The 12,473-nt window shown below is 46.5% G+C and overlaps 1 protein-coding gene across 15 annotated transcripts in view; it reads left to right on the forward strand.

Annotated features, from left to right (window-relative positions):
• ZC3H11A (zinc finger CCCH-type containing 11A) overlaps positions 1-12,473 on the forward strand; it is an 84,562-nt gene that overhangs the window by 50,006 nt on the left and 22,083 nt on the right. For all 15 annotated transcript variants that reach the window (XM_073560769.1, XM_073560774.1, XM_073560781.1 and 12 more), the window contains 4 exons: positions 1,083-1,175; positions 1,462-1,533; positions 1,690-1,797; positions 2,962-3,027. In XM_073560769.1, the coding sequence (XP_073416870.1) occupies positions 1,083-1,175; positions 1,462-1,533; positions 1,690-1,797; positions 2,962-3,027 (339 nt within the window). The remainder of the gene's footprint in view (positions 1-1,082; positions 1,176-1,461; positions 1,534-1,689; positions 1,798-2,961; positions 3,028-12,473) is intronic.

The raw sequence follows: 12,473 nt of genomic DNA on the forward strand, positions 1-12,473 counted from the left end.
GTTCATGATGGGCCCCATAAGATGCTCCATACAAAATACACCCCATATAATGTTGCACAAAGGTTAATAATGGCCCCATAAGATGCTCCATAGAATATGCCCCCATGAGATGCTGCGTAGATTATGGCCCCATATGCTGCTGCAAAAAAAAAAATAAATAAAATTTACATACTCGCCTCTCATCCCGGGGGGCCAGGTGTCAGGTTCTGAGCAGGCAGAGACACTGGCGCGCTATGGGGAAAGGTGCCCGTATCGCCATTGGCTGAGGACATGGCACCTGCGATATTCACCTATTTTTCTGCCATATTTCCATATTTTTCATAAACACAAGTCATATCGAATAAATTTTACCACTAGCATGAAGTACAAAGTCACGAAAAAACAGTCTCAGAATCGGTGGCATCCGATAAAGCATTCCAGAATTTTATAGCCTCATAAAATGACACTGGTCAGAATTGTAAAAATTGGCCTGGTCATTAAGCTGCAAAATGGCTGTCACTAAGGGGTTAAAAAAAGTGGTTACTCAGCCCAATATCGTAAATTGAAAGCGTTATGGGTGTAGGAAAATGGTGACACAAGCAGAGATTTATTTTTTTTAACCATTTTAAAAAAACAAAAACAAAAAACTTTACCATGTTTGGTATCTGGGTAACAGTACTGAACTGGAGAATCATACTGCGGGGGTCAATTTTACTGTGCAATGAACATGGTAAATAACCAATTTGTCTGTTCTTCTAGTAAGGGAGCATGTTCTTTTCCCTTCCGCATGAATAATTTTTATTTATTTAACGGCCTTTGACTGTCTCGAGCCATGGCAACTTGATGGATGAATGCTCTGTAGGAAGATCGATCCTGTGATAGCCTAGATTGGTCCGCCATTATCCTGATTGTATCAGAAATAGAATGTGTTTGCAAAATAAAGAAATGATGGGTACAGTTTAAAAGAGAGGAACTGTGAATGCACTTTGATTTTGCTAAATTTATTACTCCTGACATAATTTCAACACAATGTTTTACATTTTTATTTTTTTAATATACAGAGCATTTTTCAAAATACTTAAATCTTTTTTTTTTTTTTCCAGAATCCACGGTTTCTTCAGAAATTTTTGTTTCATCCTATAACCAAGCAGACAACAGCATTTCATTTCGACGGACTGTAAAGTTCACCAACAAAGGTAGCCACGTGATAGATTTTCAGCTGATTATTTGTGTGTCCCTGACTATTAATATTTTAATAAAGCCCTTTTTTTCTTGAAAATGTTAAAGAAAGTAATTGGAGGATACATAGGTGTGATTGGGTGGATTGTCATCAATTTATATGTAAAGTATTATATCCTCTGCATGTGTGTATGCTTGTACATGAATAATATATAATTAATTGCACATTGTATAATGTGTGTGTATATAGTTATACACACTATAATATGTTTGTATCTAAAGTATTAATTTGCTTTCAAACAGATTTGGCAACAAACCTTAGTTTGGCACAACGATTGGGAAAACACAAGAAATTCCAGGGAGACAGTCCATTAGGTAGTGCGTTTACGCCTTTATTTTGTGGCTTGTGATTAAATGCAAAACTTGGACTTTTCTGAATGGACTTGTTTGTTCTATTTAAACATATTGTTTGAATTGCATATACCTGAACAGCAGATTAGTTACAAATATTTTTTTACTCTGTTCCTCAAGCTGCTTCTGATGGAGAGGTTGTGCCTTCTGTGAAGAAATCCTTATCAGAAAGACTTGGGAAGAGAACTGCCACACCTACTGATAGCCCAGAACGTCTACCGAAGAAAGGTATTTTGTATAGCTAGAAATGGTGTTTGGTTTAATTGTTCTAAAGAGGTTTTAAGCCAAATAGTCAAATGTCTTCATTTAACCAAATTAAACTTGAATTGTACAATAGAATGCGAGACCATTCGGGACAGTGAGTGATGACCATGTCTCTAAAGTGTTGCAGAGGTGTGGCACATTATGAAGATGCTAATTGGCACTTTGCAATTTTGGACACCTCATACAACTCTGAATCAAACATTGTTTGATCACAGCTGAGTCCTAAAAATAAACATTCAGAACATGCAGAGTTCATCCATGCCTATGTCTAAATGCATATAAACCCATGTAATTACAAGAGAAAAATAGACCATAAAGCAGACCTCCACGACTTGGAGTCAATAAATGACATATTCGTTGATTATTATAAAAGTGTGACAGAGTTAAATTGTCCTTTATTGGGAAATGGCGTGATAACATGAAGATGGGTTCCACTGTCCTTCACCTTCAGAATTACTTGAGACTGTACAGGCAGATATGTGATGCTTTCTTTCTTCCTGCAGTCGCTGCTAGTATATCCCACCTTTTCCTTACTGGGCTGTTTTTGCAGCAAATATATTTTAGTCTGGTATCAAGTGAAAGCTGTCCTTTATAATGTCAGTTAAAGATCTAGGATTAAAATATGGCAGTCACTTTAAATCAGCATGAAATCGGCACTGATGCCTCGTCAGCAAAGCTAACTGGAAGAGAAGGCACTGCTCTGTTGACATGGGAAGAAACCCTAAAGTCCCGGATAACCCATTCTATAATAACTATCTCTTTTTTAAACATACACTTAACCCACAGTTGTATGTAGACTATATTCCTATTTGTGATGCAAATAAAATAAATATACATTTTTTTTCTATATAAAGCGCCATTTTATTCCACAGTGCTTTATAGATATTCTCAGCACTGTCCCCTTTGGGGCTCTCAGTCAAAATCTGTATCCCCTTCAGCATGATTTGCATATGGATTATACCATAGAAATCTCATGATTGATACATCAAATGTCTGCAAAAAATATCATTTTTATTGGAGGACTAGTGCCAATGCAGGAATTACCTACCTTTTATTTGTAAAACATGCTGACAGATTCATTTTAACACCCAGTGAACAGCTGGTAACTATGAAATCCTTGTTTTTCAGTTCAAATTTCCAGACCTTTGAAGGATCGACTTGGTTTGCAAACCGAACAAGGCAACAAAGAAACAGGTAGCAAATTAAATTCCAAAACTGTGTGTGTGTGTGTGTTTTTATTCAGACTAAAAGGCTATCTTAGGCTGGTTTCACACTAGTGTTTTTTCTCTATCGCTTCATTGGGGGACACAGAAAACATTGGTGTATGCTGCTGCCACTAGGAGGCTGGCACTATGTATATAAAAAGGTTAGCTCCTCCTTCGCCCCACCAACCGGCACTAATTTCTTCAGTTTAGCTTAGTGTCAGTAGGAGGTGGACACAGATCTTTCATTAGACCCATATCTACCTCAGTGTGCGTTGTTTTCTTTTCAGGTTCCGGAGGGATACAGAGTGAATAGTCACATCTGTAGTCCCACAAAGAGACTGAGTACGGCGTGTATTGCACCCCGTATCCTCATAGTTCTCCACGGCAGGACCAAGAGCCCCGAGCACGGATGCGTGTCAGGCGATCCATTTGGTCCTCGCCCCCGTCTCCCACCCACTCGCCCACCAGAGCCTGTCGGTCTGGAAGACGCGGACATCCTTCTATGGAAAAAGACAGGATCATGAGAAGAGCCTCAGGTAGAGGGTAAGTATGGGACCCCAGAGTGCCAAGCCCTTCCTCTCCCTGCCCTCCCTCCCATGACTCCTCGGCTGCATCTAGCTCTTTTCATTTGGGCAGCCATGCTGCAGGCTCGGGTACCTTGTGGAGCGGGCGTCCTGAGTGGCATTTCCCCAGGTATCACGGCTCCCCCCCCTCTCTTCTTCCCGGCTGCACTTATCTTATTTCAGCACCAGCAGCCGGGCGGCGGGCACGGATCCTGGTTCAGCTCAGCAGGCGGGCGTAGATCCATAGCGAAGTGATTGCGCGGCTGTGCAGCGTCGCCTCCGTGCTCCCCGCCGGCCGTCGCATCTAATCCAGGCCCCGGCTTCAATTGGGGCCTTGTCCGGCGTCACGGCCACGCCCCCACCTTAGGCGGGCTTCTCTCTCGCCCGCCCTCCCTTCACGTCGGCGCTTCGGAGGCGGCGCTCAGCCCCCTAGCCTGCCTATCGGCAGCGGGCGGTGCCATCCTTGGCTGCAGTTAGTCCCGCCCTCCTCCCTGTCGCCTCAAGCAAGCGTGCGCATTTTCCTACCGGGCTCACCTCAGGCGGCCGCCATTTTCCCCAGCTTGTCAGCCGGACTCCGTCGCCTCTTCTGTGGCCACTGCATACGGACGAGCTGTGCAGCAACCTCGCTGGAAGCATCCACAGGACACCGGACCGTGAGTAGCTCTGCAACTGCAGACTGACACCCTCCTCTGCCTCCTGACCCCCAACCTTCCGCCACTGCTTCAGTGACTTTCCCTCACTATGTCTAACTCTAAGCCTGATCAAGCTCGTCCTCCGGCTTCCACTTGCACCTTAGTCAAGTTCTTTGCATGCTCTTCTTGCAAACGCAAACTTCCCTCAGGTCTGTCCACTCCCCTCTGCATCGACTGCAGCAACCCCTTTCAGTCCGCCGCCCAGGAGCCCCCTATTGCTCCATGCGAGAGCGAATCTCCCATTCCTGACTGGGCTTCTTCCCTATCTCAATCAGTGGCGGATCTCACTAGGGTGTCTCAGTCCCTAGTGGCCGTTCTTGATAAGTTGCCCCTGGACACCACTGCAGGACTCAGCAGGTCACAAGAGGTTCCATCTGAACCAGCCAGCATGAGCCGCAAAAGACCCAGGCAGGATCTCCGGCCGAAATCCTCCCCTCGCTCCATCTCACCACGTAGTCCTTCCCAGCAGTCTCCTTCCCGCGCCTCCTCACCTGAGTCAGGCGAAGCGTTCTCGGACGCACCATCCGAGGAGATTTTAGAGCTGGATTCGTACCATACCGTTGACATGAAGGTTACGGTACAGAACCTCATTGCAGCGATTAACCATACTTTCGAGATCTCAGACTCCCCTGCGAAACCCTCAGATCAGGAGGTTTCGTTCAGACGGCCAGAGTTTTCGCTCATTCTGAGTTTGCCAAGCTCCTCACCAGGGAAAGGGAAAATCCGACCAGGCGCTTTCAAAGAGGGAAGCGCCTCGGCGTGCTGTATCCATTCTCTCAAGAGCTCATCGATACATGGTCGGCTTCTCCCTCTGTAGACGCTCCTGTGTCCAGACTAACAGCACAGTCCTTCCGATTTTCAGGTGTGGCAGCTTTGACGAATTCTAAAGACAGGATCATAGAATCCTTAGCAAAGTCAGCATTCGAAGCGACTGCGACCGTGCTCAGCCCAGCCTTTGCCTCCACTTGGGTAGCAAAGGCAATAGCTACTTGGGCGGAGGATCTCCGCCATGGCATTCTTGATGGAGCCCAACCAGAGCGACTGGCCGAGCTAGCCAACCAGATCTCCCATGCAGGGGAATATTTGGTCTCCGCCTCTTTAGATGCCGCCTCTTGCGCAACTCAAGCGTCCAGCAACTTGGTTGCATCCGGCGTACAATTTGGCTCAAGGCTTGGCAGGCGGATTTGTCTTTAAAAAAAAAAAAAAAAAAAGTCCCTTACCAACCTGCCTTTTCAGGGTGCGCGTCTCTTCGGATCCCAGCTGAACCAGATTATCAAGGATGCCACTGGGGGCACAAGCTCTCTTCTCCCTCAGTCCAAGCCTCGTAGACCTCCTCCAAGGCGTCAGTTTCTGCCCTTTCGGTCTTTCCGCCGCGTCGCGGCGGCGGAACCTTTTTCCAACCAACAAAGGCCGCAAGCACGCCAGGATAGGAAGAAGGTCTCCTTTAGACCCACTCCAGCCTGGCGATCTCACTTCTCCCAGGGCAGATCCTCCAGGTCCAGGACTGGAAGGTCCACCTCGGCATGACTAGCTACAAAGTCCCGAAGCACCTTTCCAACTGGGCGGCCGACTCCTTTTCTTCAGAGATGTCTGGCTTGCCTTGGTGGAAGACTCTTGGGTCAGGGAAGTTGTATCCTCAGGATACAAGATTGAGTTTGTTTCTCGGCCCCGGGATCGCTTCTTCGAATCCCGTCCTCCAAAAGACCCCGCCTTAGTTCCGGGCTTCTTTGCATCCATCTACTCCCTTCTCAGTTCCGGCGTGATTGTGCCCGTTCCCGAAACAGAGCGTTTCACAGGGTTTTACTCAAACCTGTTTGTAGTGCTGAAAAAGGCGGCGCGGTTCGGCCCATTCTGGACCTCAAACTGCTGAACAAGAGGGTCTGCTTGCGACATTTCAGAATGGAGTCCCTTCGCTCAGTAATCTCTTCCATGGAGGCGCAGGCATTCATGTGCTCAATAGGCATCCTGAATGTCTATTATCTGCATGTCCCCATCTTTCCCGGGCATCAAATTCCTGCGCTTCGCTATTCATCAGGACCACTACCAGTTGTTCGGTCTCGCCACCGCACCCAGAGTGTTTACAAAGATCATGGCGGCGTTGATGGCCCTGTTGAGGATCAGAGGTCTCGTACTCTTCCCGTATCTCGACGACATTCTAATCAAGGCTCTGTCTTTTCACCAGACTCTCCAAAGCCTTACCATCGTTCTCGACACCCAGTCCAGTCTCGGGTGGCTCGTAAACAAGAAGTCCTGCCTCGTTCTGATTCAACGCCTTGTGTTTCTAGGCTTATTGTTCGACACCCGTCGATCGAGGGTCTTTTTCCCGGAAGAGTTGATCTCGCTGCAACGAGATCTTCGATCTCTGCAGAGCCCGAAGCTTCCATCTTTCTGGTCAGCCATGAAAGTCTTGGGAAAGATGGTGGCGACAACCGAAGCGATCCCCTTTGCTCAATTTCACACGAGACCGCTTCAACAGGCCATTCTGTCTCGGTGGAACAGGTCCATTTTCTCCCTGGATCATCCAATTCACCTCTCGTCCCGGGTCACACAGTCCCTCAATTGGTGGATGACGTCACCTCTCATTTCCCTGGGCCGGTCATTCCTTCCGATTCACTGGCAGATTGTGACAACGGACGCCAGCCTTCTCGGCTGGGGAGCGGTGTTTCGCAGTCAGACGGTTCAAGGTCGGTGATCGTCTCACGAGACAACTCACCGATCAACGTCCTCGAGATACGGGCGATTTATCTGTCTCTCATTCACTGGGAAAGGCTTCTCAGGGGTCTGCCGATCTGGATTCAGACAGACAATGCCACAGCGGTGGCATATGTCAACCACCAAGGGGGGACACGAAGCTCCTCGGCTCTAGCAGAAGTGTCCAGAATTCTCCACTGGGCAGAGGTATCGGTCCCAGCGATATATGCAGTGCACATTCCCGGCGTGGACAGCTGGGCCGCCGATTTTCTCAGCCACGAGGGTCTCGCAGCAGGAGAGTGGTCCTTGCATCTAGACGTCTTTCATCAGCTTTGCCATCGTTGGGGGACTCTGGACGTGGACCTGCTTGCGTCTTGACTGAACAGGAAGGTCCCACAGTTTGTATCCAGGGCCCGAGATCCTCTCGCAGTGGGCGCTGATGCTCTGATCATTCCCTGGTCGCAGTTCAAGCTCCCCTATCTGTTCCCTCCCCTCCCTCTTCTCCCCAAGCTGTTGAAGGTCAAGGCGGAAGGGGTACCAGTCATCCTCATCGTTCCTGATTGGCCCAGAAGAGCTTGGTTCGCGGACATCATCAACCTTCTCGCGGACGCCCCTGGAAGCTTCCAGACAGAGCAGATCTGGTGTCTCAAGGTCCAATCTGCCACCCCAATTCTCTGCCGCTCAGTTTAACGGCGTGGCTGTTGAAACCGCAGTTCTGAAGCGGTCAGGTTTTTCAGATCGGGTTATTCACACCATGATTCGGGCTAGAAAACCATCGTCTTCCAGAATTTATTATCGTACATGGAAGGCCTATTTCACTTGGTGCGAGGACAATGACGTTTCGCCTATGTCCTTTTCTCTCCCTTCTATCCTGGCGTTCCTCCAGGCAGGCCTAGATGCGGGCCTTTTCCTCAGCTCTTTGAAGGGTCAAGTTTCGGCGCTTTCCATTCTTTTTCAGAAGACGTTAGCCTCCCGTCCGCAGGTCAAAACCTTTTGTCAGGGAGTGGCTCATACCGCACCTTCGTACCGCGCTCCCGTGGATCCATGGGATCTCAATCTGGTTCTGGAGGCTCTTCAACGGTCTCCCTTTGAACCTCTCAGGGAAGTCTCCCTGTCCCTTCTCACTTGGAAAGTAGCCTTTCTGGTGGCCATCACCTCCATCCGGCACGTGCTGGAATTGGCAGCCCTTTCTCGTCGCGCCCCCCCCTTTCTTGGTGCTCCATCAGGATAAGGTGGTCCTGCGGCCTCCGCCTTCCTTCCTAAAGTGGTGTCCACTTTACTCCTAAATGAGGACATTGTTCTCCCGTCCTTTGTCCCGGTCCAATCCACCCTCTGGAGCGCTCCTTGAACAAGCTAGACCTGGTCAGGGCGATGAAGGTTTACCTGGCTATGACGTCTCCCTTGCGGAAGACAGACTCTCTTTTCGTCATTCCAGATGGTGCGTGGAAAGGTCAGCCGGCCTCTAAGGCTACCATTGCTCACTGGATCAGATCGGCAATTTTGGAGCCCTACCGGGTCAAACATCGAGTGCCCCCTCCTGGAATTAGAGCTCACTCTACCCGGGCAGTGGGTGCTTCTGCACAGCAGCTCTGCAAAGCGGCAACCTGGTCTTCGCTCCACACGTTTGCAAAATTTTACAAGGTCCACACCTACGCTTCGGCGGACGCCAGCCTGGGCAGAAGGATCCTGCAGGCGGCGGTGGTGAGTCCTCAGACCTAATGGAAGTTTGCTTTCCCCTCCCCAGGGACTGCTTTGGGACGTCCCATGGTTTCTGTGTCCCCCAATGAAGCGATGAAGAAAACAGGAATTTTGGGTTGCTTACCATAAAATCTGTTTCTCGGAGCCTTCATTGGGGGACACAGCACCCTCCTATATTCTGCAACTCCTGTTCTTATGTTTGTTGATTACAGTTGAGTTGTCCTGTTTTCATTCTGTTTGTTACTTCTCCTACTGCTTTCTCACTAACTGAAGAAATTAGTGCCGGTCAGTGGGGTGTATACTGCGGAGGAGGAGCTAACCTTTTCCTATACATAGTGTCAGCCTCCTAGTTGCAGCAGCATACACCCATGGTTTCTGTGTCCCCCAATGAAGGCTCCGAGATTTTACGGTAAGCAACCCAAAAATCCTGTTTTTGCGCATACATGCGCATGCGTCCTTTTCCCCTATCTTTAACATGGGTGAGCATGGTCTAGCGTTGGTACGCGTTTTACGTGCGCATGCATTTTTGTAGTGTGCCCCCAAGCGCGCCGGATGCTACCTGTTGCATTTTTGGTCCGTCCGACCTGTCTCAAAAAAACGCATGCGCACGGAATGCGCAAAAAAACACATTACAGTCTATGGGAACGCAGATGTGCTCATGGACGTGCACGTCTGTGTTTAAAAATGCATGCGTTTTAAGAGTAAAAATGGTTAAAACACATGCGCAAAAGAGCAGCAAATGCATACAAAACGCATGATGCGTTTTTTATATGCGTTTGCACTGCGCAAAAACACAGCGCAAACAAACGCTAGTGTGACACTAGCCTTACGTAGTTTTTTGTTTGTGTTTTTTTTTTTTTTGTTTGGTTTTTTTTTTTGAGTTCATTATCTTTTGCTGTATATCTTAAAGGAATTGTCCAGGACTTATTTTAGGATGGCTCATCAAATTTGACCTTCGTATGAGCCTGATATCTGGCACATGAGCTGATGGATTATACAGTGGCCACCAAAAGTAAATGGTGGTGTGTACAGAGCCAAAACACCACAGCACTATGTACTCCATATGCTATCATAGAATACTGTAGCTCAGCTCCCATTTACTTAAATGTGAGCTGAACTGTAGTACCCACGAATGGTGGCAGCCTCTCCTATTGCAGACATTTAGAAGGTGCTCTACAACCAAAACTTGAGCACTTAATCTAAAAAGCGAATTAACTTCATAGAATTAAGGTCACCATAAAGAGAGATAATAGATAATACAACATTTTTTTATTAGAAAATACTATCAATATATATATAAAAATATAGATCATTACAATAGTTATGAGAGCTGATACATAGCATGAGACAACATAACATAAAAACAGCTGGGACTATCAAACAGGAGCATCACCCCACTGGGTTTCAATGTAAAAAGAGACAGTGCAAAATGACTGGTTTACAGAGAAACTATTCAATTTGACAAAAAAACAGATGAAAAAAAATAGCAACCCAGGCATCAAGACTATCCGAAAAAAAAGGTTTATAGGATACCAAGAATGTGTAAAATAGATGGATAGGTTATCAGGTATAGATGGTAATATAACTACCACAGGAATCTTTTATAGAGCAACTAGCTGAAGAGCCCGGCGCTGCCTGGGCATAGTAACGAACTGTGGTTATAACAAATTATAATTATCCTCCATCCCATAGTCCCGTGCCCATATACCCATCATACATATCCACCATCCCATAGGCCCGTGCCCATATACCCATCATACATATCCTCCATCCCATAGGCCTATGCCCATATACCATCATACATATTCGCTATCTTATAGTCGAGTTCCCATATTCCCATCACACATCCTTCATCTCATAGTCCCATGCCCATATACCCATCATACATATCCTCCATCCCATAGTCCCATGCCCATATACCCATCATACATATTTGCCATCCCATAGTCCCGTGCCCATATACCCATCGCACATCCTACATCCCATAGTCAACCATTATGACATCATAATGAGCGGCGGGGCTTGATGACATCAGCGTCGCCATGGCAACCATTGTGACATCATAATGAGGGGCGGGGCTTGATTCGCACACACTGTTTCCCCATTATGTAGATAGGGGCATTATGACATAATGAGGGACGGGGCTTGACGTGCACACACTTTTCCCCCATTATGTAGACAGGGGCAAAATTGTTTGGTGAATTGGAATGCGCGGGGTTAAAATTTCGCCTCTCAACAGAGCTTAGGATGCTCTCGGGGTCCAGACGTGTGACTGTGCCAAATTTTGTGGCTGTAGCTGCGACGCTGCGGATGCCTATCCCAGACACACACACACACACACACACACACACACACACACACACACACACACACACACACACACACACACACACACACACACACACACACTTTGAGCTTTATATATTAGATTAGCCTGTTGACATCTTATAAGTGGTAACCTTAACTATGATGCAGAGGACCCTAAAAAGGGGGGGAAATTATACCTGAGGTCATGATGTCTATAGGTGAAGGTAGATGCCCCTAAAGGCGTCCCACTCGGCAGCCTCGACACGCGTTTCGCCAAAAGCAGCTTCGTCACATTTACTTCAATGTGAGCTGAACTGTAGTACCCACGAATGGTGGCAGCCTCTCCTATTGCAGACATTTAGGAGTTCATGGCTATCATCGATGACCCCTGCGCCTGTCATTACGATTCTCCTGTGAATGCTGGACCATGGCAAGTGTTCATAGATAGAGATTTCAGCTTATTTTTGAGTTACCTTTATACTCTGATTTTATATCACTACACCAGATCTTTCCCTGCTGGAGTAAGACTTACGACTTTGCAAATATCTTCTCTTTTATTTGATGATCAGCGATCAATACGCCCATGCTTCGCCATCTTAATCAGAACTGGGTGAAAATGGCATGAGAGAATCAAGTCACAAGTCTTGAGTTGCGCAAAATTAAACAACTTTTCAAAGCTTTTTTTTTTTTTTTTTACAACAAAATGGCGTAAAAGCTTTTATCAATTGGGCCCTAATTGTCTTTCAATGTGTGTACTTTTTTTTTTTTTTTTTGTTTGTTTTTTTCTATTCGCTTGTGAATTTTTGTATCCAATATATTCTATGGCTTGAGCATCTTACATGATGGAGTCTTGCTATGACAGACTGTGGCACATTTATATAATTTACCATGGTTGTGCCTGCTCATTGTCATAGAAAGGAGAGAGAGAGAAAAAAAACAAAAAACGGATGCAACGGACGCCAATAATGGAAGTCAATGGGGGGAAAAAAACGGATCCTCAAAAGAAAATTGTGGATCCGTTTTTTTCAAAACCTGACGGATTGTGACTGATTGTAAAAAACTGAAGTGTGAAAGAGGCCAAATGGTGTAGAAATCTTCTAGTGCCAGGCTGCAGTGCAGTAGGGTCCTTGACAACCTGGAGAAATAAGGAGTAATGGATTAAAAAGTAAATATAAAAGTACAAAATTTATTAATTGACAAATGCACAGAAGGGTACTAAATCACACCCCAAATTTAAATAAAATCAGACGCATCAGGACAGACCCAGACAGGGGGAACAGAATTGACAACCCGTGCTCACAGAAAATCACAGAAACACAAGTAGTGCAATGAAGTATCATGCAGGATTAGCCAAATCAATAGATACTGCGGCCAAAAAAGGTATATCCATAGCCTAAAGGAGCAAGATATCCTGCCTAGATAAAGTAAGGTGCTAAGTAATGATAGTGGTAAGCAAAAACTTACAAAGGTGATCCCCAAACACT

This window comes from Dendrobates tinctorius, unplaced genomic scaffold (genome assembly GCF_039654945.1).
Source record: "Dendrobates tinctorius isolate UK_male_01 unplaced genomic scaffold, ASM3965494v1 ptg000304l, whole genome shotgun sequence".
NCBI classification, from domain to species: Eukaryota; Metazoa; Chordata; class Amphibia; order Anura; family Dendrobatidae; genus Dendrobates; species Dendrobates tinctorius.